General features: G+C 46.0%; 1 protein-coding gene and 1 long non-coding RNA gene across 10 annotated transcripts in view; one reads left to right on the top strand and one right to left on the bottom strand.

The window, feature by feature from the left end:
* The window catches only part of LOC109251667 (uncharacterized), a 39923-nt gene extending 21065 nt beyond the window's left edge, over positions 1 to 18858 (bottom strand). For 8 of the 9 annotated variants that reach the window (XR_008424181.1, XR_002073620.2, XR_008424183.1 and 5 more), the window contains exons 1-3: positions 18744 to 18858; positions 16589 to 16882; positions 4332 to 4440 (exon numbers count right to left, since the gene is read on the bottom strand). This is a non-coding gene — a long non-coding RNA (uncharacterized LOC109251667). Of the gene's footprint in view, positions 1 to 2250; positions 3611 to 4331; positions 4441 to 16588; positions 16883 to 18743 lie in introns of those variants that run through there. The other variant, XR_002073625.2, reaches the window with a different exon arrangement.
* A 175-nt stretch (positions 18859 to 19033) lies between these two features.
* The window catches only part of FBP1 (fructose-bisphosphatase 1), a 28030-nt gene continuing 21792 nt past the window's right edge, over positions 19034 to 25271 (top strand). Inside the window, 1 exon segment of the mRNA XM_019423458.2 lies at positions 19034 to 19340. Coding sequence (XP_019279003.1) covers positions 19171 to 19340 — 170 coding nt within the window. The 5' untranslated portion in view covers positions 19034 to 19170.

The raw sequence follows: 25271 nt of genomic DNA, 5'->3' as shown, positions 1-25271 counted from the left end.
CTCTGGGGTGCTCACATCACCACCCCAGCACCCACTGCTCAGACTTGTTCTTTGGTGGAAATTCACTATTCAAAAGTAAACGATTCAGTGGCGTTTAGTACAATCATAATGTTGTGTGACCATCACCTCCATCTAGTTCCAAAACATTGTCATCGCCCCCAAAGAAACCCCATAACCCTAAGCAGCCACACCCCACCCCTCTCTCCACAGCCCCCGGCAACCACCATCTGATTTCTGTCTCTATGGATTTACCCGTCCTGGACATTTGGGCAGGGAATGCAGGAATTGCTCTGGCCCAGCTTAGACACTGCCCTTGCAGGAGACCAGCGCCAGCCACTGTTCCAGTTTACTTTACCCTGAACCAGTAAGCTGTGGCTGGTGGGGGACTGGGTTGAGGCCGGGTCACAGGGCCTCCTAGGCCAGGAGGGGCTGTTGACTGTGTAACTTCTCTTGGAAGGAAGTGTGAGAAAGCATGCCAATATGATATCCTTAGAACAACACTTGAAAATAATTTGCCGAAGTCTGCTTTGCTAGAGAGAGAACTGAGAAACCAAAGAGCCTGAGTAGAGAAAAAATGAAGAATAGGAACACCGAGGAGACAAGTTTTACAGCTCAGTGGTTTTCCAAGTGGCTGAACCGGGTGGTTCACAAGACTTGGCTGTAACAGAGGTGCCTACACTTTGGTATATAACAGATTCTCCTGTGTAGTGGCTTAAAAATACAGATTTCCTGGATTCAGCTTCCTTGGGTGGGGCAGAAGTTCTGCTGGGAATCTATATTTTAAAAATATGCTCCTCTGATGATTCTGATGCACACCAGAATTTGAGGAAAACTACCCTATGGGAATTTTCAGTAACAGGAGATTTAAAACAATGGAGAATCAAGCCTTTACCCTGGTGCAAAAGTTCCTTCTCAACTGCCTGACATCTGTTCTGGTTCTGGGGTGTAATTACAGCAAATGAGAAATTACAATGCAGTTTAAAGCTTAATAGTCATAATGGTAATGATAATAATTATGATATAATAAAAAGGCAGTCAGGTGCTAGGAATGGAAAGGGATACAGCCATGTAAGAGAAGAAAGGAATCCAAATTCTAACTAGGAACTTTCAAAGAGGACTTCTGAGCCAACAGGGAATAACAGGGAATAATGGGGAATATACCTGGAAATACCTGGAAAAGCCTGGACAAAACAACGGGTGGTCAGACACAACATTATATCAGTTTTTCCCTCTACATATACTAGCAATGAACTATCAGAGGTTGAATTAAAACAAAAAACCATGCTATTTATTATAACATCAAATTATAAAATAGGACTAAATATGACAAAAGATGAACAAATCAGGTAACTTGAAAACTACAAAACACTGCCGACAGAAATGAAAGAATAGCTAGATAAATCAAGACACATGCTGCTGTAATTGTGGGTCAAAATGTCAATCAAAATGCTTGGGGGATCTTGTGGGGTGCCTGGGTGGCTCAGTTGGTTGAGCATCCAACTTCAGCTCAGGTCATGACCTCATGGTTCATGGGTTCAAGCCCCACATCAGGCTCTGTGCTGACAGCTCAGAGCCTGGAGCCTGCTTCTCTCTCTCTGCCCCTTCCCTGTTCACACTATCTCTCTCTCTCTGTCTCTCAAAAAAAAAAAATTCTTGTGGGATTTTGTAGAAATTGATAAACTAAAATTCATATGGAATTGCAAGGACCTAGAATAGCCCAAACAGCTTTTAAAGAGAAGAACAAAGTTGGAAGACTAACACTACCTGACTTCGAGACTTATTTTAATGATACAATATTCAAAACATATGGTATTGCTATAAGACAGACAAACAGATCAATGGAACAGAATATGGAGTCCAGAAATGAGATGCACATATATACGGATAACTTTTTTCTCACAAAGTTGCAAAGGCAGTTCAGTGGAGAAGGGAAGGTACCAAACCACTGGATTTCCACATGCCAAAATTTCAACTTGGATCTGTACCTTGCACCAAAAAGAAGAGTCAACTCAAAATGTAGTAGGCCTAAAGGCACACCTGAAATTGTAAAACATGTAGAAGAAAACATAGGAGACAATTTTGCAAGCTTAGGCTAGGCAAAGATTTTCTTAGATAGGACACCAAAACACAATCCATAAAAAACAAAACAAACAAACAAAAAAACCAAACTTGGTCAACAGAACTTCACCAAAATTAAAAACTTCAACCCTTCAAAAGATACTGTTAAGAGAATGGAAAGACAAACCACAGTCTGGGAGAAAATATTTGCAAATCATATATATGATAAAAACACTTGTATGCATAATATGTAAAGAACTTTCAAAATTCAGTAAGAACACAGCTAAATTTTAAAAATGAGCAAGAGATTTGAGCAGACACTTGGGAGAGGAAGACACATGTTGACAAATAAGCATATGAAAAGATAGATATTCAATATCATTGTCATAATTGAAATGCAAGTTAATATTACAATGAGATACCACTATTAGAATGACTACAATTGAGGGGCGCCCTGATGGCTCAGCCAGTTGAACATCTGACTCTTGATTTTGCCTCAGGTTGTGACCCCAGGATTGTGGGATCAAGCCCTGCGTCGGGCTCTGTGCTGAGCGTGAAGCCTGCTTAAGCTTCTGTCTCTCTCTCTCTCTCTCTCTCTCTCTCTCTCTCTCTTCTTCTTGCCCCTCCCCCCTTCTCTCTCAAAAGAAAAAAAAAAAGAAGAAGCAAAATTGAAATGATTAACTATAGCAAGTGCTGGTGAGAATGCAGATCAATTGGAACTTTCCATACAATGCTGATGGCAATGTAAAATGGTACAATGGCTTGGAAAACAGTTTGGTGGCTTCTGAGAAACAAACCATATAGCTATCATATGAGCCAGCCATTCTATTCCTATGTATTTTGCCGAGAGAAATGAAAACATATGCACATAAATTGTGTAGCGTCTTTGTCTGTAACAACCCCAACCTGGAACAGCCCACATTTCTCAACATCTGAATAGAGAGACAGTCTGTGGTATATCAATTCAATGGAATGCTATGGAACAATAAAAAAGGATCAATTATTGATACTAGAAACAACTTAGGCAAATGTCAAAGTAATCATGCTGTGTGAAAGAATAAGAGTACCTATCGTATGATTCTGTTTATGTGAAATCCTGGAAAATACAAATTATTGTGACAAAAAACAGACCAGTGTTTGCCTGAGTGTGTGGGGTCGAGGTAGGAGAGATTACAAAGGGATATGGGGCAATTTAGGAGAGCAACGGATATGTTTATTTAGTTTGATTGTGAGAATAATTAAACAGGTATATACATGTGTCAAACTTACCAAATTGTGTATTTTAAATGTGTTTGTTTTGTTAATTATATCTTAATAAAGTTACTTTTTAAAAAGGAAGATCTTGTAGACAAGCTCACTTCCTGTGAGTCTTCAACAGCAGCTGGGAGAATAGGTCTAGAGCAGAGTCTGATGACAAAGCAGCCTTCGGTCACTTGGCTGGCCACATGCCACCTGGAACATCTCTCCCAGGGATCCAATCACCTCCAGCACCCACAGAGGCAAGAAAATGTTCCAAAATGTGGCTCTGGCTGTGTCTGGATTATAATTAAAGCTACAAATAACCCAAAATGAATTAAGTCTCCCCAGCTAACGTGTCACTCCTAATTTAATCTAATTGGCCTCTGAATGAGAGTCTCAGCCTGCCTCAGAGGCAAAATTTTCTAAATGAAGTGAATTTAAACTGCTAAGTAATTGCAAACTGGGGGCTTTATGGTTAGAACAATTGTTATTGTTCTTTGATTACTTGCTCAACTGGATTATTCACTCATTACCATTGGAACCACTGAGACTTTGAAGTGGGGCCCTTGTAGCACATAAATAAAGCATTTTATAAGACAAACCAGAAGGGAGGGTCACCCAAACCAGCTTGGCCTTGGGGAACTGTTGATTATGTTGATTTTATGAGTGTTTGGAGAATCTTAAAGCATATTTCATGAACAAATGAATAGCCTGTACCACCCATTCAAATAACTGGTGGCTTACTACCCCTGCGTTTGGAGGCATCAATTTTTATTTAGCCCCAGGATCTAAGCAATGAGCTTTGAAGTCATCCCATTTAATCAAATTAACTTACTGTTCAACAGTTTTGACCTTAAGATGCAGCTGTCATACCTGGGTAGACCCCTACAGCAGCTGTGGGGAGAAAAAAAAAAAGATCTGTGTTCTAGACAATTTCTCATCCCCTGTGTTATATGGACATGTTGCTGCACATCTCTGAACCCCAGGCATGGAAGTTCTGTAGGAAAAGTATCAGCTTTGCAGGAAGAACCCACCTGCTGTGACTGTTGCCCAGTTACTTCTTCTCGCATGAATCATTGAACTTCTTCAGGCCTAAGTTCCCTCTTGAGCAGGAATGGCCACCTCGCGGAGCTGCTAGAGAGACTGAACATGATCAGTTATGTGAAACATTTCATACTTGTGAATGCTGTTATTTTCCTCATCTGTAACAAAGGAATTCAATCAGGGGATTTGAAGAGTCCCTGTGTTAGTTTCTGTAGCTGCCATCACAAGGTACCATGGCCTAGGTACCGACAGAAATGTACTTCCTCACATTTGTGGAGACTAAATCTGAAAATCAAGGTGTCAGCAGGGCTGCGGTTCCTTTAATGGCTCCAGGGGAGAACCTTTCCTGGAAGGAGTCAGCTCTGCATGCTCCTCAGTTTGGTGGCCACATCATTCCAGGTTTTGCCTCTCTCTTCATATCACCTTCCTCTCTGTGTGTCTCAAATCTCTTTCCACCTTTCTCCTGAAGGGGCACTTGTCCTTGCATTAGGGCCCACCTGGGTAATCCTGGGTGAACTCATCTCAACATCCTTAAATACATCTACAGAGAACCTTTTTCCAAATAAGGCCGCATTCAGAGGTTCTGGGTGGACATATCTTTTGGAGGGAGCCACCATTCAACCCACTACAGTCCTCTTTAGTGCTATTGTCCTCATATTTTGGTCTGGATGTCAACATTTGGTCAAGCTTCAACAAGTTCAAGTTGTCTATTGAGTAGCATAAAAGGTATGATGAATTTTGACATTTTCATATTGTCTGAAAATATGTTTCTTCAACATAGCCATGTAAAAAATGCATCCAATAATTTGCTATGGTGGGAGGAGGGGCTATGTTGAGAACAAAAATTTATTGATGACAAATTTATGCAAACTGGACAAGGAAGTAAAACTTTCAAGCAGCCTGTGGCACCATAACAACAACAACAACAACAACAACAACAACAAAACGTGTGGCCAGCAGGAGTTGTATTCAATTATCAAGGAAGTAGAAGGAGCAACTGTCAGCACTGAGCCAAGTTTGCCAGAATTGGTGCCTCTTGGTTAATAACTTTTGTATTTCTCCTTCAGCTGGTTGATGTCTACTAGTCTTAAAAGCTTCTGTGGAGGGGAGCCTGGGTGGCTCAGGCAGTTAAGCATCTGACTCCTGGTTTCATGACCCACGGTTCATGGGTTCAAGCCCCGCATTGGGCTCTGTGCTGACAGTGTGGGGCCTGCTTGGGATTCTTTCTCTCACTTCTCTCTTTGTCCCTCTCCCATGCTCTCTCTCTCTCTCAAAATAAATAAATAATGTTCTGAAAAAAGTTTCCGTTGAAAATAGAAAGAGGAAGATGTTGGAAAGAATGCTCATAATAGATAATAACAGCTCACTGTACTTCCTTTGCAGATGGTCATTAGAATTATGCAAGTGTGGGATGTCCCCATGTTCTCTGATCCTCATTTTGGAGAGTGAGCCACTGGGGAAGTCTAAGGGTATGGGATGTGTCATAAGAACCACAGTGGCCAGATTTAAATCAGGGCAAAATGGACATTAGGTGAGTTAGCCTGTTCTCAAATGACCTGTTTTAAAGTATAGGATTGGATCCATAGCATGAGTCATAAAAGTGTCTGGATTTCATATTCCCTCCACCCTGTGGATGAATAAGGTCAGGATAGACTCTTCTTTCCTCCCTTCCTCTGGGTCCTCCTAGACATGGATACTGGGAAACTGCTGGGTTGGTGACCACCCTGATATGTCCTCTCTGTACTTCCTATATCTCCTGGACCACCGCCCATGTTGTCCCAGTTAATGACTCAGTCTCAGAATATCAACTCATCATTACTTGGCTGGCAGAAGAACTCAACTTCTCTGATCTCTATTCCAAGAAGGTGGTTACGTGCACAACGAGTCTATGTTTTCTGAGGGCTCTGGAGGTGGGCAGCCTAGACCTTAGGGGGAAGAGAGCTCTGTCTCTGAGGGCTGTGCTCTTGGGACTCGTGCTGTGTGTTTCTAGTTTTGCATCTCCAGCTCTATTCTCCATCCTTCCCCAGCTGCTATAGGCCTTGGGAAGCTGAACTATAATACAGTATCAAGGATTCCCTTGCTCTCTGGCTTCCAGTTGGGTTCAGTCAATGTAGTGTCACTGTAGAGAGAGGGAGGAAAGTAATGTTGGGGCATTTTATTCATGTTCCTTCAGGGTCACTGTCATCCCTCCACCCCTGGTCTCAGCTCCTGACTGGCAGCCTCCTCCACCCTGCCCTCTTTGTGGTAAGGAGGTCCTGGTAACCTTCAGGCCTAGGAATAGTAATGAAGTCCTTCCAGTCCTTACTTGCCCTAGAGTATTGCATCCTCTCTTGTGTCTTACTTTTCCCCTGCACAAAGCCTTGTCAAGAGTCCCTTTATGTAATTCTTCTGAAATCACCCTGAGTTGAGTGGAGTTGAGATCTCCATAGAGATCTGAACTGATGCAGCCCCTTCATTTATAAAAATTAAATAAAATAATATCCATCTCATAATGTCTTCAGGATTAAATCGGGTAACACATGAAAATCACTCAGCATAACAATGAGCACATAGTTCTCTGCTCAGTAAATGACAGTCCAAGACATATTTCAGAGTGGAGTTGGTATGGCATTCTGATTAATAGTATGGAGCATCAATTCAATTCAGTTCAGTCCTACCAAGATTTACTAAGCTCCCACTAGGTACAAGGCAGTTTTGTGATCACTTCAAGGTTTTGGAAACATCACTTTGGATGCCACACAGGGAATAGGGTAGATAGAAGAAGACCAGTTAGGGGTTTTTGCCATAGCCTGGATGAAAGATGGCAGCTTGGGCTGGACTGGCACCAGAGGAGCTGAAGAGAACTGGACCAATCCAAAAGGCATGATGAAGATAAAATGAATAAGAAAATTGGGGGTGGATTGAATACAGAGAATGAGGGAGGAGGGTATCAAAGAAGAAACTTAGGTTTCTGTTTGTTGGTCATGTCATCATCCAAGAGATGGGCTGAAGATCTGGTTTGGTGTGGAGGGGGTGGGAAGACCATGAGTACAGTCTTGGGTTTGATCCAGGTAGGCATCTAGGTAGGGAAGTCAAGAAGCAGTTGGAGCTGATGACACCAAATGCTGACAAGATGTGAAACCATAGGAACTCTCATGTGTAGCTAATGGGAATGTAAAATGGCACAGCCACTTTGGAGGACAGTTTGGTGATTTCTCACAAAACTATACATACTCGTACCCTGTAATTTAGCATTTACACTCCTTGGTATTTATTCAAAGGAGTTGAAAACTTAGGTCCACCCAAAAATCTGCATAAGGACATTTATGGCAACTTTATTCATAATTGCCAAAACTTGGAAGCAATCAACATGTCCTTTAGTAGGTGAATGGATAAATAAACCGTGCTACTTCCTGACAATGCAATATTATTTGGCATTAAAAAGAAAAGAGCTATCAAGCCATGAAAAGAAATGGAGGAAGCTTAGATGAATATTACTAAGTAAAGAAGCCAATCTGATATGGCTACATACATATGACTCTAATTATATGGCATTCTGGAAAAGGCAAAACTGTGGAGACAGTAAAAGAGATTGGTTGTTATCAGGGATCAATTGTTGGGGGGAGGGATGAATAGGCAGAACACAGAGGATTTTTAGGGCAGTGATAATTCTCTATGTGATACTGTAATGATGGATATATGTCATTATTCATTTGTCCAAACCATGAGATGTACAATACCAAAAATGAACCCTAAGGTAAACTAAGGACTTTGAGTGATTATGATGTGTATATGTAGGTACATCCTTGGTAACAAATGTACTGTTCTGGTGAGTGATGCTGTAATGGGATAGGCTATGCATGTGTGGGGAATAGGGTATATGGGAAATTTCTATACCTTCCTGTCAATTTTGTTGTGATCTTAACACAGCTTTAAGATATAGGCTTAGCAAAACAGGGGAGAAATTGGATATATGGATCTGGAGCTCTAAGGGGAGATGTAAGATGGAGACTGGATTTAGAAGCCATAAGAAAACAGATGGTAATTAAGATCATGAGCTAGCCTTGGGAGACCACCCACTGAGAGGGTCCATGAAGAACTCGAGAGGTAACAGGAAAAGCAGGGGAGGGTGTGACAAACTCTGAGAGTTGCAAGAAAAAGGGTGTATGTCGGGTATGTGTTCCTAAGAAGTCAAGAGGAGAACTGAAAATTATCTGTTAAGTTTAGTAACATGAAAGTCATCAGTGACATGACCCTGGCAAGAGTTCTTTCAATGGGTGAATAGAAGTGAAAGTAACCTTTTTCCATTTTCTCAAGAGATTTGACCGTGCAACTGTAGCTGGAGAGGAGTAAGGGGGTTAAGAGAAGGATTGTGAAGGGTGCCTGGCTGGTTCAGTCCATAAAACATAGGACTCTTGATCTTGGGTTGTGAGTTTGAGCTCCATGCTGGATGTAGAGATTACTAAAGAAAAAGAGAGAGAGAGAGAGAGAGAGAGAGGGAGGGAGGGAGAGAAGGATTTTGGTTTGCTTTTAAGATGTGAAGGATTTGAACATATTTAACTGATAATGAGATGGATCCATTTGAGAGGAGGTAGGTGAATATGCAAGAAGGAGAAAGGGGAGGTGGGGCAGAGTTTACTGAGAAGGTCAGTGGATCAGCTCCAAAACTCAGATGTAGAACTGGCTTTACAAGAGGGAAGGAGAACTGGTTGCAGAAGATGTAGTTAGATTTCTAGCTGAGGCAGGAGAAGTTAAAGAATTGGTTGGGGCAGATATAGTTAGATTTCTAGCTGAGGCTTTTAGTAAATCAGTGAAGGACGAGGTGAGTGGCTGGAAGTTTTAGAATAGGTGAGTGAACTGGGTGGAGACATGTCCAACAGTGTTGAGAGAAAAGTGTCGCCTTATGAATTTATGGTGAACTCCAGGTATCCAGTTGGTGTGACCTCCAGCGGTGCCCAGTGGGGAGAGCAGATGGTTGAGCGTATCTAGGGGGAGGTGATGGAAGACAGGAGGGTAAGGCGTTGAGAATATTGCCAAGAAGGATGCTGAATTGATGCCTTCTGGGATCTATGATGGAAAAGGAAGGCTGGAACAAAGAACTGGATTAGGAAAAAATAAAAGATGACGAGCAAGCCTGAGTTCACTCCCTCTGTGAATGTTTCCCCAGTTGTCTTGGGGAGAAGAGATTCTGCCTCCCCCCTGGTTCTTCAGGCATCCATGGAGATATTAGCCCTCACCCAAGGCAGTGGTTGTTTGTGTTTATGATGCTCAACAAAACTTTGCTGAACCTACTACACGTTGCCAAAGACTAAAGCAGTTATCAGAGCCATTCATAAATAGAATGATTAATCATAACCATAAGTCATAATAATGCTGGGTTTTTTACTTGCCAGGCAAGGGAACACACCAGTGAAGAAATTCACTGACATGGTTTCTGGGAGGAGGAAACTTGGGGTTTGTGTTTTAAGAATTAGGAAAAACAGGGGCGCCTGGGTGGCTCAGTTGGTTAAGCATCCGACTTCAGCTCAGGTCATGATCTCGTGGTCTGTGGGTTCGAGCCCCGTGTCGGGCTCTGGGCTGATGGCTCAGAGCCTGGAGCCTGCTTCCGATTCTGTGTCTCCCTCTCTCTCTGCCCCTCCCCCATTCACGCTCTGTCTCTCTCTGTCTCAAAAATAAATAAAAAACGTTAAAAAAAATTAAAAAAAAAAAGAATTAGGAAAAACAGGGGCACCTGGGTGGCTCAGTCAGTTAAGTGTCCAACTCTCAGTTTCAGGTCAGGTAATGATCCCACGGTTTGTGAGATTGAGCCCCGCACCCGGGTCTGTGCCAGAGCCTGCTTGGGATTCTTTGTCACCCTCTCTCTCTGCCCTTCCCCTACTCATTCTCTCTCTCTCTCTCTCAAAATAAATAAATAATCTTTAAAAAAAAAAAAAAAAGAATCAGGGGCACCTGGTGGCTCAGTCAGTTAAGCGTCTGACTTTGGCTCAGTTCATGATCTCACAGTTCGTGAGTTCGAGCCCGGCGTTGGGCTCTGTGCTGACAGCTTAGAGCCTGCAGCCTCCTTCAAATTCTATGTCTCCCTCTCTTTCTGCTCCTCTCCCGCTGATGCTCTGTCTCTCTCTCCTTCAAAAATACATAAAAACATTTAAAAAAAAATTTAAAAAAAAAAGAATCATCCTCTCCTTTAAAAAAAAAAACAAAGAAAGGAAAAACCAGTTTCAAGGTGGCTATGCTAATTAAGGATTGACAATAGTACCCTGGATAGGATGGTTTAGAAAAAAGTCCTATTGTTCTTTGGTCACAAAGGAGTCTTCAGTGACTGCCATTATGGGCCTAGGGTCTAGGGTCACATCAGCCGGTGAGAACCAGTTGAGGGGAAGCAGCATTCAGTTTTGCTATCTCCTCAGCAAGTCCTGCTCTTAAGTGAACACATTTTCTTTCACAGTACAGTGTGTTGTTCCATGCCCTGGAGAAGCAAAGGCAGTTCCTGCTGTCCTTGGAGCTTATAGACCAGTGTGGAGGGCAGAAGGGAAAGAGCAGAGTAGGAAGAAAATAATGGAGGAGATCCAGGCAGCAGGAGGGACCACAAGAGGGTAGCTGACCCAGCACAGGGGCTGGGCCTCTGGAGACCTGTCTGGTGGAAGGAAATTACCAAGGACTAGAGCTGGTGGAGGTGGGTGGATGGTTTCAGTGAGGAGGCAGTGGGTGGTCCAGCCTTGAGGCTGGAGAGAGCCAAGCCTTACATGAGACCTGGATTTGGAAAGTCTGGGAGCCAGACAGGCTGGGCATGGGCTCTGGAGTCAGCCCGTCTGAGTTAGAACCTGGTTCCCCTGCTTATTAACTGCGTGACCTTGGGAGAGCGACTTTTCTCCAAACCACAATCTCCTCCTTTGTCAAAGGGCAATCACAGTTGCACTTAGTCACAAGGCCTTGTGGGGTCAAATGAGATAATTGGTTTGAAAGCACACTTAGCATGATGCTAGGTGTGTAAAACACACTCAACAAATAGCAGCTATTATTATTACACAGGGTCAAAGAATGTAAGGAAGGAATCTTGCAAAAAACATGTAGTTCTACCTCCTTATTTTTCAAAGAAATTAAGTGACATTCCTAAAGTGAGTTGGTTTCTAGAAGAGCCGTTCCTGGAATCCAGGTGTTCACTTTCTCAGTCTCATCTGATGATAAAGAAGCAATATGCTTAGTGCTTGGGCTCAAATCCCCACTCTGATAAAAGATACTAAGTGACATTCCTAAGGGGAGCTGGTTTCTGGCAGAGCTGGTCCTGGAATCTGGGTGTTTCCTTTCTCGGTCTCATCTGATGATAAAGAAGCAACATGTATAGTGTTTGGGTTCGAATCCCCACTCTGCTACTTACTACTCCATGGTATTAGACACCACAGTAAACCTGTCTAAACTTCTGCTATAAATTGGGTCAAACACCTCATTATGTTGTGGGAACCTCCTGAGTAGATCAGCACCTACGTACCCAATTCATCATAATTCTCCTTACACGTTGAAACTCTTACGTAGCCAAAATCCTGGTAAAAAAAGGAGGCTCTGCCCTGATCCCCTCCTTTTCAAGAAGGGATTAAACTAGATGACAGGCAGCTAGGACACCAGCAAGAAACCCAGCCAAGGCAGCTTCCTTATGCCTCCTTTGTGACCTTTCTTCTCATTAGCTAAAGTGATGAAGCCGTCACACAGAAGCCAGGTCTCAGGTGAGCAACCCGGCAGACCATGAAATGGTCAAATTTCCCTATGTATCCTTTGGTTCGGGGAGTGGCCTTGGAGTTAGTTCAATATAGTAGGTACAAATTCATTGCTGCAGAGTGAGATGTGGGAGGAAGGGGAAAAGGGCAGGAAGCTGTTCTGCAGCAGCTGGAACACTGGGAGAGGGAGAAGAGGCAGTTCACTGGAAGGAATTGTGGGGTTTGGTGACATGCAGTGGTGGTCTTACACGTCCTGCTCAAGAGCTGGGTTTGTTTTTCCCAGACAGTGGGGGGGCCATGAGAGATTCTGGAGTGAGGGAGTGACAAGATTTGAGCGCCTTCAGGGGAGATAAAGCATTAAGGGCAGAGATGGACGATGACAGAAAGGAGACTAGAGAGAAGTAGGGGGATGGGAGAGCTGTTTCAGAAGCAGAACAAATGTGGCCTGATTGGGTGTGGGGCCCAGGAATACAGCAGGGTCAAGACTCCACTGAGGTTGCGGGTCTGTGTGATCAGACAGGTAGCAATGTCATCTTGTCCAAAGATCCTGCTCGGAGTCCCAGGTTTTACTCCACATGGTGTCTGGACTGTGGGGGCCTCTAGGTAGGTCAGTACCTACGAAGATTATAATTCTCCTTGCACATAAAGGCTCCATGAAGTCAAGACCCTGGTAGAGAAGGAGTCCCCGCCCTGATTCCTTCCTCCCCAAGGTCTCTGCTGCCACTGGCTGGTACAGACTCTAACCCAGATGGTCACAGGAGCCTCCTGCTTGTTGTTTCTTGCTCCATTTTCTCTCCACTTCAATCTACCCTACGTGTTACGACTAGGAAAAGTAGTATCCTGCACATGTTACTCATCATTGAGTAACTCTGATGGCCCTCTGCCGGCCTCAGTGTTGCTTCTCAAACTATCTGGGGTGAAGGACCAGTTTTAAAAAACATTTCCAGTCCATCATGGGTCATTGTTTTCATAAAATACCCTAAAAGTTAATTTCCAGAAAAATGAAATAAAAAAGATGTAAAATATACATCCCAAATATTTATTATCAGATTCAATAGACATAAATTTATTCTGTCAAATTGCTATGGCTTTTTGTGCTCAGATTCTGTATTTGTTATGGGTGGACAACCGACTTTGCAGAGCAGTCACTGCCACCCACAGTGGCAGTGGTCTACAGGACAACATTCCAACTCCTTACCCTCTTGTTCAAACCCTCAGGCAAACTACGCTCCAGTCTTGCTGGCCATTGGTCTCTCATTGACACGCTCCACCATGTCAATCTGGCTTGCTCACTGTCCTTCAGATTCATCTTCAGCTTTCTCAGGCTATTTCATGTTCCCCTGGCCCTAGAATGCTCCATCCTGGCTACCAACCCTTGATGCCTATTTAAATTCTAACAGCAGCGGCAGCAGATGTAGATTGAGGATTTCCTAATTTCCAGGCCCTGTGCTTTTACTCACGATTTCACTGAATCTATGTAACAGGTAGTTACTAACATTTGTAACATCTTTTATAAATCAGAGCAGATCCAGGGTTCTCGCTCTAACAACAATCATCAGCTGAGGAATGGTCACCTATCTGGGCCAGTAAGAGTTCAACACCAATTTTTGCTAGAACAAGGGGGAAGAGCTCAGCTGATAGAACTTGGGTCTGGAAATGCCTGAGGTCATACGCGCTACTGTAAGGGGAGGGATGTCTGAAAGTGGTAACACACAGAGGAGAGGGAAGCTGAGCAATGCAGGGACAGCCCCTGCCTCCAGTCCTGGTCTTCTTTGCTTATTCTAGTGGATGCTGGGATATGCCACCCGGTTCTTCACTGAGGACAAAAAACTTGTTCTCCAGCCCCTGGCACTGTTGCCTTGGCAGAAGAGAGCTACCTATCCTGTGTCATGCCCCTTTCCAGGGCAGCCTATAGCTAATGATGGGTTGACCTGGGGATGTAATTGCTGGCCCTCTTGCCCCCAACCCAGGACAACTCTGAAGGGTCATCCCAGCTTAGAGCTCTAGGCAGGGCCCGCTGGGCTCCTTACTGCAACCGCACCGTGGCTCAGCTTCTCCCCTCTGCCCACCCTGGTGCTGCGGTAACCAGCCTGTTGCTAATATTCTCAGGAGGGGTGAGGAAATAGGGCTAATTGCTTTACATAGGAGAATGGACCACTGGGGTATGGGGTGGAGCAGATTTGGAGAAGAGGAGGAACCACAGAACTAGAACATGGTTTGGGAAGGAGTTTCAAGAAGTCAGTGGGTCCAAAGTAGGATAGGGAGAACTTCAAAACCTTGCCACAGGAGAAACAGGTGAAGGAAGTGAAAATATTTGGTAGAGAAGGAGAGATTTGGGAAGATTATGACCGCATTCTTCACATATTTACAGGCAATCAAGTAGGGGCTGGATCAAACCCTTCTGCTGGGTCTTCCCTTTGACCCTCTACAGTTCATTCCCACACATTCAGATCAGGTCATATCGCTCTCCAGCTGAAAATCCTCCAGTGGCTTTTCACCATACTATTTATACTCTTTTTTATTCCTTTGAGAGAGATGGAGAGAGAGAGAGAGAGAGAGAGAGAGAGAGAGAGAGAGAGAGAGAACCTGAGCAGGGGAGAGGCAGGAAGAGAAACTTCAAGCAGGCTCCCAGCACAGAGCCTGACATGGAGCTCGATCTCACAACTGCGAGGTCACGACCTAAGCTGAAATCAAGAGTCAGATGCTTAACCGACTGGGCTACCCAGAAGCCACTTGCCATACTATTTGTAGAACACAAGTGTCTTTTCAATGACGTGGAGGTCTTTCCTAATCTTGTTCTTGCTTTCACTTTCCCACCTTATCTCTACTGTATCTTCCCCTCACTTACTCTTCTAGCTGCACTGGCCTTCTTTTTGCTGTTCGCTGAATACACCAGCCCATTGCTACCTCAGGACCTTTGCACCAGCTGCTCTCTTTGGCTGTTCTTCTATGAGCTCTTTATTCACTCCTTTCCCTGTTTTGTTCAGTCTTGAACCAAAGGTTATTTCGTAAGAAATATTCCCTTAACTAGTTCCTACCTCATTGCCCTGTTTTGTGTCCTTCCTAGGACTCTTTGCTTCCTGAGATGGTTTTGCTACACCAGCCAATTGCTACTTCAGGACCTGTGCACCAGCTGCTCTCTTTGGCTGTTCTTCTATGAGCTCTTTATTCACTCCTTTCCCTGTTTTGTTCAGTCCCTACCTCATTGCCCTGTTTTGTGTCCTTCCTAGGACTCTTTGCTTACTGAGATGGTTTTGCATCTTTGCTTCTTATGTGATTCTGTCTCCTGACTATCTCTCATAGAGAATGCAAACCTGACATGAAAAGAGATATGTCTGTCCTCTTCACCACTGTACCTAAAGCATGTGGTATGGTTTTGGCACACGGCAGGTGCTCATAATTATTTGTTGAGTAAAATAATTAATGAGCACAGGCCTCAAAAGTAGCTCTAGAGCTGAGAGGTGGACAATCTGTAGAGCAGACTTTTGAAGCTGTAGCTGGCAGGCTCAAAGCCTCACCATGGAGGTGAATGTCACTTAGCAGGGAACCAGCAGACCACTGGGAATGTGGGGTTTGCAGTCAGATAGATCAGGGTGTACATCTTGGCTCTGCCACTTCCCAGCTGGCCACAAGCCTCGGACAGGTTCCTTGACCTTGAAAAGCCTCAGTTCTCTCATCTGTAAGGATAGGAGTATGAGCTGAAACCACTCCCTAGGGGCACTGGGATGACTAAACTTGGGAAGCCCTCAGTGAGTGCTGGGCACTTAGCAAGTGCTCAATAGATGTTAGCTCTGCAGTTTGGCTGTTCAGTTTCTGTTGCTTCAGAGATTACTGGTCCTACTGCCATTACCTCCATGAGGCCACAAGAGCTGGGGACTCACATGGGGACCATGCTGCCACAATCCCTTCCCAGGCAACCAGCTGATATTTTGTTCCCTGTCACACTAACTGCCCTGGGGGCCGGAAGAAGCAAGCAGAAGTTCCCTGGGTTCAGGGGTGGGGGTGGGGGTCGTGAGTTACCATCTAGACTGTAACTTGTCCATTTCCTGCCACTGACACAAACCAGAGCTGATCTCCTGGGGTTGGAGGCAGGTGAGGAAACAGTGAGCGGTTTCTTCGCAGGACTCCTAGCCGTTACAAGAGTCCCAATATGGCACACGTCACTCCAATCTGCGCTACTACTGTGTGAAGCTGAGTGTGTTTTGTGATGAAGCAGCAGGAGAAAGCTGGGGTCCTGCTGGGAGCAGCTCTGCCACAGGGGTGGGTGGAACAGGGAGGGAGAGGCCCTGTGTGTAGAGGAGCCCACCTGCCGCTGGTCCTGCACCTTCCTTCCTCTGGCTAACACGCAGGTGGCAGGTTTATGCATCCTGACCCAGAAAAGAGCTGGTCACAGTCAGCCAACATGACAGAGGGGACACCATTGCACAATAGGTAAATACAGGCTGAGGCTATCATCTCTATGTCCCTTCTGCCCCTTTGTGACGGCAAGGGAAATTTCTTTCTTCTATTCAGATGACAACAGCAGCTGACACTATCCATACAAAGAAGGAAACACCTACACGGCATGCACTCACGGCAGCCTGGGCACGGTTCTGCAGCACTTCACCGGTGTCGCTTGTATAATCCTATGCGGTGGCCAGCATCATTACCCCCCATTTACAGATGAGTGAAATGCTCCTCAGCGAGGTTAGTAACTTGCACAGGCTTATGCCACCGGCGACGGGCAAGGCCAGGACGGTAACCCAGGCGGTCTGGCTCCGGAGTGCGTACTCGATCGCCATGCAAACTGGCCTATGTCTAAGGGGGATGGTTTGCCTTGTCCACGGTGGGCTTCCCGTCACTGTGGTGACAGTCTGATAGGAAAAGATACGATTCAGTAGGCAGAGAGGGAAAGGACAGACCTGAGGTCCCTGGGTGGGGAAAAACACATAGTTTGGAACAATGCTGGGAGGGTCTGACCACAGCAAACCCCCTCGGGCGTCAGGTTCCCCTTAAGAATGTAACAGACACCACCTACTCCCCCTCAGGTTCCCTCAGGAATTGAAAGACCTAACTGAAAACAAGTAGACCTTAAAACGTATGACCCACAAGGAACGGTCCTCACGGTGAGAATGAGCCAATCGGGAATGGACAGCCACAGATGCCCCCCCCCCCCCCCCCCCCCCCCCCCCCGCCCAACACGATGGAAACGAGCCAATCAGGAATGGACAACCCAGCACGGAGAGCTACCCGGTCAGTAAGGGTAGGACCTGAGAAGGAATAACGGGGAAGGGATGGGGCGGTGTGACCAGGACCTTATAAAACAGGACCCTTGCCTACAGTCCTCAAGCATTCACTTTCGAATGCCCTCTCTCTGTAAAGAGAGCTTTCATACTATTCTTCCTTTCTGATCTTATACTCTAATAAACTTGTGCCTGCTGCCCATTTGGTGCCCACCTCGTCATTCTTCCAAGTAGCGAGACAACGAACACTGGGTATTGCAGTAAAAAATCCTTCAACGACAGGGGTCAGCAACCGAGCTAGACAGAGAGGTCTCTGGCGTGTATTTAGCGTATCCTCTGTGTCTGGCTTGGAGCTGAGCACTCTGCCAACAGCATCTCACGTCAGGCTCGTGACACCCCTGCCAGCTAAAATGGTCATCTCGCTTACCAGGCGAATATACTGGAATTAAAGAGATTGGGTAACTGGCCTAGGTCTCTGGGCTGGTGAGGCTGGAGCTGGGAATCCAGCAGGCCTGACTACCCCAATCCAGAGTTCTCGAGCACTCACCACGGCCAGTTTCCAAAGGATTAAACATCAGAGGCACTGGATTGGACCAGCTGACTTCTGGGGTCCTAGCTAACGTGAGATGTCCCGGGGGCTAAGTTTCTGACACAGAACCCCACAAACCCTTGAATGGCGCTGGTTTCTAGGCCAAAGAAGTAGTCGCTACGTTTCAGATATTATATTTAAGTATTTCACTTCCCAGCCTTTTTTCTCAGTGAAGGCTTCCTTCGCTACTCTGTCTAACCTTCACCTTCAACATTCCCTGTCTTGGTTTCCTATTTCATTTTTCTCTACAGCTCCTATGGCTCATCTAACATACCCATCTATTGTTTATGTTTAATCGTCGCTATTAAAATGTAAGGTCAAAAAAAGGCAGGAGTCTTGTCTGTTTTGTTCAGGCTCTGTCCCCAGTGCAGCACAGGACAGTGCCTGGCACATAATAGGTGTTCAATAAATGTTGTTCCACGAATCAGTGTATGAACTGCCTGAAGACAAAAGCTCGTGGCTACAAAGAGATCAGGATGTGGTCTACTGAGTCTCTGGCCTCAGTGGGGCATTCAGGAGGCATTTCCCTGTGTCGGCGACTGTTTTTTTCTGCCACACGCAGACACTGAAAACTGGTCTGCCAATAGCTCTGGGATTATAGGACTCCTCAAAGCCCGAATGAAGGAACCAGCCAGGGCCATCAGACAAGTGAGGCACAGGGAAGCCACTTCTCTGGAGGTTGGTGAGAAGAGCCAGATCACAGGCCCAGCAGGTTGGTAGAGGGCAGGGGACAGGTTGGCGACCAGGGGGCAAGTGGGGGGGCGAGCGGCAGCCGGTAGGAGCGCGAGCGCAGACACCCGCAAGTGGCCTAGAGCGCGCACCCACCAGCCCGCCGCAGGGAGCACTAACGTAACCTGCCGAACTTCCGTTTTATAACGAGGGGAGGGGTGTTCAGGGCTGCACCTCGTGGCAGGGTCGTTGCGGGGACTCGCGGAGATCATGCAGGTGGGCCTGAGCACCGCTCCGCAAAGTCGGAGGCCTTGGGCAGGCGGCGCGCAAGCGTGGTGAGGCGACGGCGGAGGAAGGACAGGTGGCGGCGCCTGGAGGCAGAGCCTGCGGCCGGAATCCCGGACGTCAGCCGCGGGTCGGCGTGGGCGGAGCCGCAATCTGAGCAGGGCGGAGGCCTGGGCGCGGAGGTGTTCCCGGGGGCGGGAGGCGGCAATCTGTGTCTATAGGCTCCCCTAGGACACACCGCCTGAACCTGGCCTTGGCCAGTTACGCTCCGAGTGGTGCCGACGCGCTGCGCGGTTGCTCAGTCCTCTCACGGCGTCCAGCCGTACGCACCTGCTGCCTGCACCTGCTGCCCAGCCCGCCACAGCCCGGCCTCAGCATGACGGACCGGGCGGCCTTCGACACGGATATCGTCACCCTGACCCGCTTCGTCATGGAAGAGGGCAGGAAGGCCCGCGGCACAGGCGAGATGACCCAGCTGCTCAACTCGCTCTGTACTGCGGTCAAAGCCATCTCCACCGCCGTGCGCAAAGCGGGCATTGCGCACCTGTGAGTCAGGCCTCTGGCCATCGGGCAGCAGCGTCCTGTCTGTTCCGCTGGGGATGTGTGGTCCCCTTCCTCCTAATGCCAGCCTGCCTGTCTGTCTGACAGATGGGAGTCTGTCTCTCTCTTTCCCTTTTCCTGGTAGCCTCTTTCTCCCAAAGCCTGTCCAACTGCACTTATGCCCTGGCTCCCCTCCCTTGAGCTTGGGGGTGCCCCAAGGGGGGGTTGGACCTGGCTCACAGTCCACAGCCGTCTCCATTCTGCAGCCCTCTCCTCTGGGCTGAGCAACCTGCTTTGCACCCACTCTCCGCCTCTCCCTGGTGAAACTGGCTAGCCAAGCCGAGCACCTGGCCTGCCCACCATACGCAACCGGGCCTCCTACAGGAGAGTGCTGGCGCAGGTGCCTCCTTTCCCTTTGTCTTCTTTGACCTCCTTCACTTCCTCTGGAATTGGGGTCCCAAGCTCAGGTTTCTGATTTAGTAGTACCTCCTTGACCCTAAACAAGTCCCGTTAGGAAGAAAGGAAACCCAAGGTAGGCTGGGAGGAAGCCTGCATGCCCAGAGCTCCCAAGAGTAGCAATGATTGCGAGCAAAGGGCTGCTATAGGTCTGGGTTGTCTGAGAGTCTGCATTTCTAAGAAGCTCTGTGGTAGGTGGTGCAGATGCTGAGAATCTGCACATCATGTTGTGTGTGTAGCAGAGGAATCATGGGACATGGGATTCAAAGGGCGCCTTTTTATGAGGCTTTTGTAAGTAACACAGATACCCTTCGGTTTACTCTGGTGTGCACAGGTACTTTATATTTAGATTGGTCCTCTGCCCACACTGCTTCCTAATGTTTCCTACACTTAGGAATACTGTAAAAATGTGTATGATGCTCATAGCTGATCTGAAAAAATATAATGTGGACGACCTGGATTCCTTTTCTAGTGAGCTGTCTGGCTTTGGTCCCATACAGTGGGTTGGCGGAGCTAATTCTTAAAAAAAGGGGGGGGATGTCGATCACGTTTATTCAGATGATAAGCAGAGACGGGCCTTGCTGGGATTGGAACAAGTATGTTAGGAAGGTGGTGGTTCCATTACTATTTCACCTACAGCCACTTTTCATAATATGTTTCAAAGGAGCCTTTGTTTTAGGAAATACTCAGTTAACATCTTCGTTCAGATTTAATTTACAGGTATAGGTGCCCTCACCACCTTTCTTGCCTTTGAGGACCAGGGAGCTTTGTGAAAAAGGGTGCTTGGCATTTCTTGTATTATTTAAAAAACATGTCAGTACCTTTCAAAATCCTCAAAAGACTCAGAAACCCAAGATGTGCTCTGATGTGTATCTTTCTCACCTTTAAAATAGCCTCAGCCTTAGAGGGACCTGGACAAAAGGGTGCTAGATAAGAGTGTATATTAAAAAAAATTTTTTTTAACATTCATTTATCATTGAGAGACAGACACAGAGTATGAGCAGGGACACAGAATCGGAAGCAGGCTCCAGGCTCTGAGCTGTCAGCACAGAGCCCGAGGCGGGGCTCGAACTCACAAACTGCGAGATCATGACCTGAGACAAAGTCGGACGCTTAACTGACTGAACCACCCAGGCGCCCCTAGAGTGTGTATTTTAGACCAGATAGTTGTAAATACCAGATTAAAAAAATATTGCTGTTGTGGGGCGCCTGGGTGGCTCAGTCCATTGAGCGTTCAACTCTTGATCTCAGTTCTGGTCTTGATCTCAGGGTTGTGAGTTCATGCCCCACACTGGGCTCTGCGTCAGGCGTGAAACATACTTGAAAAAAATATGTTGCTGTTATTACTATAAGCTACCTAATAAGTTGTACTCCTTGACAAAACTTCATATCACTCAAAAGAACACAAGGGAAAAAGTGAAACCCATCTCATATCCATTTCTTGGGGTATCAACTATTAATAATTTACTGGTTATCTTCCCAGATACTTCTTTATACTCATACAATTTTATATATGGATATGTATTTACATATGTATATAGCCTATATGTAATATAGCAAACAAAATGGCATCACACTTAATATATTCTTCTGTAGTTTGCTCCCGTCATTTAACATATATAATGAAAAGCCTTCAATGTCAGGACATATAAATCCACCTCCTTCTTTGTAACTGTTGTGTAGTGTTTCATGAGCTATTTAGTGTATCATGGGCTATTTAACCCTTCCTCTATGGTAGGGCATTACACAGGTCTTTGTTTCAAGCAGTGTTGTACCTATAGAATAGGGGTTGATGCCTGGTTGTGTGGGTAGTTGACGGGAGGACCAGGAACTTGGACACTTCTGAACCCCTGTGGGAAAATAAGAACTTGGTTATCTCAGTATGACACGGTCAGTTGGGCAGGCAGCAGTAAGACAAGATCTCAAGCCAGGCCTCCAAATTACATTCATTATAGGCTTTGATGAAAAGGCCGTGCCTGCAAATAACTTGTTACTGCTGAAGACTTGCCCTTAGGAGGGCATGTACCCAGAGGAACAACATGATTGCAAATTTGCAGGAACCTCACAGAAGCCAGTTTATAGAGCTCAGTCATGTCTCACCAGGGACACATCAGTTTAAAAGTAGAGCCTGGAGTGCGATATCTCTCTTGCTCTCTCTCTCTCTTTGTCTGTCTCTCTCTTTCAACTGATAGTTGCTGTGGTAGCCAGCTTCATTGTAGTTGATAAGACATTCATAGAATCACAGAGTTTTGAAAGACTCAGAAGTCACCTAGTCTAGCCCCTCTTTGTACAGATGAGGGCCCTGAGGGCCGGGGGTGGGGGGGTGGGGCGCGGGGGGAGGGCTGAGGGTGAGATGCATAGACCTGTTGCCCAGGCTGGGAGTCTTTATACCACGCGGCTCCGACTTTATTTTTCCGAAGTCAGTTAAAGCTCATCTGACTCTAAACCTTACCCATTAATTTTATTTTATTTATTTATTTTTTATTTTTTTTTTTTAAACTTTTTATTTATTTATTTATTTTTGGGACAGAGAGAGACAGAGCATGAACGGGGGAGGGGCAGAGAGAGAGGGAGACACAGAATCGGAAACAGGCTCCAGGCTCCGAGCCATCAGCCCAGAGCCTGATGCGGGGCTCGAACTCACGGACCGCGAGATCGTGACCTGGCTGAAGTCGGACGCTTAACCGACTACGCCACCCAGGCGCCCCTAATTTTATTTTTGATGCAAATTAAGAATTGTACCTCAAGAAGCCATTGTGCTTCTAGAAAACCTGTTCTTGAAGGCTTATCTCTGTGCTTCTGCCTCCCCTCCATCCATTCTCTGGAGCGAAGGTAATGCCATTCATACAAGGGGCAACCCACCTTCTGTTCTCCCAAGGAGAGGAGTCAGCAGCCTGTAAGTGGATCTGATGAATTTATGGTTCAAACTGAAGTGATTGCTCTTGTCTTTGTTTTCACTCCTTTGGGAGAAAGTGGTTCTCCAGTGGTTTAGGCTTTTGCTTAAGGCATATGAAGTTGATTTCCCTTTGTACGTGTTTCCAAATCATTGCCTGAAGAATTCGCTGGTTCTGTTTAATTCAACAGAACGTTATTGAACACCCACAACGTGCAGAATTCTAGGAGAGATTGAGGGATGAGAACAACAGAGAGTTTATGCTGTAAGACAAGTATAGAATTAGTTACAAAACACAATAGAGTTCCTGAAAGATGCTTTCATAGAGATGCCAAAAATACAATGTGGATGGATGTGTTATGCCCGAAGTTCTGAAACCTCCCACAAAAGACCACCAGAGTCGTAAGTCAAAGCCAAGCGGCAAGGGTCATTTATTGCAGGTTCGAACCTGGACCTCTGCGCCCCCGTTGCCGGTGACGCCAAGAGGCCCTGAGAGAGGTTTTTACACCCCTTTTATAGACAGGTACAAACAAGTCACGGGGAAACCAGGAATTTTTCACAGTTACAGAGCTGCGATTGGTTGGTGTTTAAAGTTGGACACTTAACAGTATTCGATTGGTTCCTGCCTTTAGGTCAGACCACAACCGGGGGTACGGGTATCACAATGATTGATCAGGAATACACGGATGTGCCAGGCAACAATGATTGATCAGGAGTACACAGATGTGCCAAGTAACAATGGTTGATCAGGAATATATGGATGTGCCAGGCAACAATGATTGATCAGGAATACATGGGCGCGCCAAGCAATTGTACAGAAGCGGAACAAGCTGGTTAAGCTTGGTTAGGTTTCAGTTTCCCTTAACTTAAGCTTTTAAGTTTCAATTTTCTCAGGCCTTTCAGATGCAAAGGATTGTGGGGCACTGAAATGGGCATTGGCAGTGAGCAGGGAAAGATGATCCCAAGTCCTGATGGCTAGAGAGCATTTTGAGGTGAGCAGTTGTGTGAGGGAAGGTAAGGGGTGGTGGGAAGATATTTCTGGAGAATATGCTCATTTAGTTTGACTAAAGCAAGGAGCACATATGGTGGGGCATTTGTGGATGTTAAATTTGAGTGTGTTGGGAGCATCCAATGGCAGGGGTGAATATATTTTGCGGGTGTATGCAAAGGGGAGAGAGTGAGTACAAGTTGTTGAGTGGGTCAGTGGCATGATTAGCAATTAATCTGGGGAAGATATGGCTGGAAGTCTAGACTTGGAAGGCAGCTGAAATATTGGGAAAAGCCATTGAGGGTGGGGAGTGAGGAAAGCACTGAGCTGAGCTGGAGCATTGGAGGGGAGTGGAGAGAGACCCCAGGGAAGTCTTGAGTGTGGATTGGGTGAGAAAGGGCAGTGAGGTTCTCAAAGAGAAGGTTCTAGCAATTGAGAGTAGGGCCATGCCATTCAAAAACAAAGCAAAACAAAACCCCAAAACAGAATTCCAAAGCAGAAGCTGGTTTTAGAGGCTGGGGATGGATGAGAAGGTGATTCCAACATTTTGGAAATGTTAAACTTGTTATGTTGGAGCGCTATCCAGTTGGAGGTGTTGTTCAGCCTGCTGTTGGATGGGCTGTGTAGGATTAGGGCAAGAAATCCTGCCTCATGGTTTGGCCACTGGATTTTGGCACCTTTGCCCTGAGGCAGAGAGGAAGAGGGGAAGAAAATCAGGACTGGATTTAACAGAACATGCAGGACTTCAGAGCATGTTTTGGGGAGCAGTGGAGTTGGGCTTGGAGTCCTGCTGTGCTATTCAATTTCTGTGAGAATTTGGGCAATTGATGGAATATCTCTGAGCCTCAGTTTTCCCACTTAATAAGATGGAGACCACTGTTTTTCTTCAACCTCAGAACGTTGTGTAAGGATGAATTGTGTTCATTAAACAGGTACCAATATCGTCATTACTTTGTTAGGCTGAAGATTATTATTATTTTTGTTATAAGCTGGTATGTCTTTCTATTTTGCCTTTCAATCCATAGTAGTTACCCATGTGCACTCATACATTCCCAGGCATGTATTTCAGGATGGAACGTTATAAGAGCAACGTTGCACCATCAGGTCGATTACAGGAAATCTCCTATACTGCTCATGTGGTATCCAGAAAAGTTGCTTTAAAATTTTTTTTTTTTAATGTTTATTTTTGAGAGAGAGGAAGAGCACAAGCAGGAGAGGAACAGAGAGAGAGGGACACAGACTTCAAAGCAGGCTCCAGGCTCTGAGCTGTCAGCACAGGGCCCAATGTGGGGCTTGAACCCACAAACTGTGAGAGCATGACCTGAGCCAAAGTTGTACACTTAACCGAGTGAGCCACCCAGGTGCCCCAATAGCACTTAAAAAAATTTTTTTTTTCAATGTTTTTATTTTTGAGAGAAAGAGATACAGAGCACGAGTGGGGGAGGGGCAGAGAGAGGGAGACACAGAACCCAAAGCAGGCTCCAGGCTCTGAGCTGGCAGCACAGAGCCTGATACGGGCCTCGAACCCACAAACCCTGAGATCATGACCTGAGCCAAAGTTGGACGCTCAACCAACTGAGCTACCCAGGTGCCCCATAAA

Source organism: Panthera pardus, unplaced genomic scaffold (genome assembly GCF_024362965.1).
Source record: "Panthera pardus isolate Hobbes unplaced genomic scaffold, ASM2436296v1 HiC_scaffold_20, whole genome shotgun sequence".
NCBI classification, from domain to species: Eukaryota; Metazoa; Chordata; class Mammalia; order Carnivora; family Felidae; genus Panthera; species Panthera pardus.
This window is presented reverse-complemented; position numbering and strand designations above follow the sequence as displayed.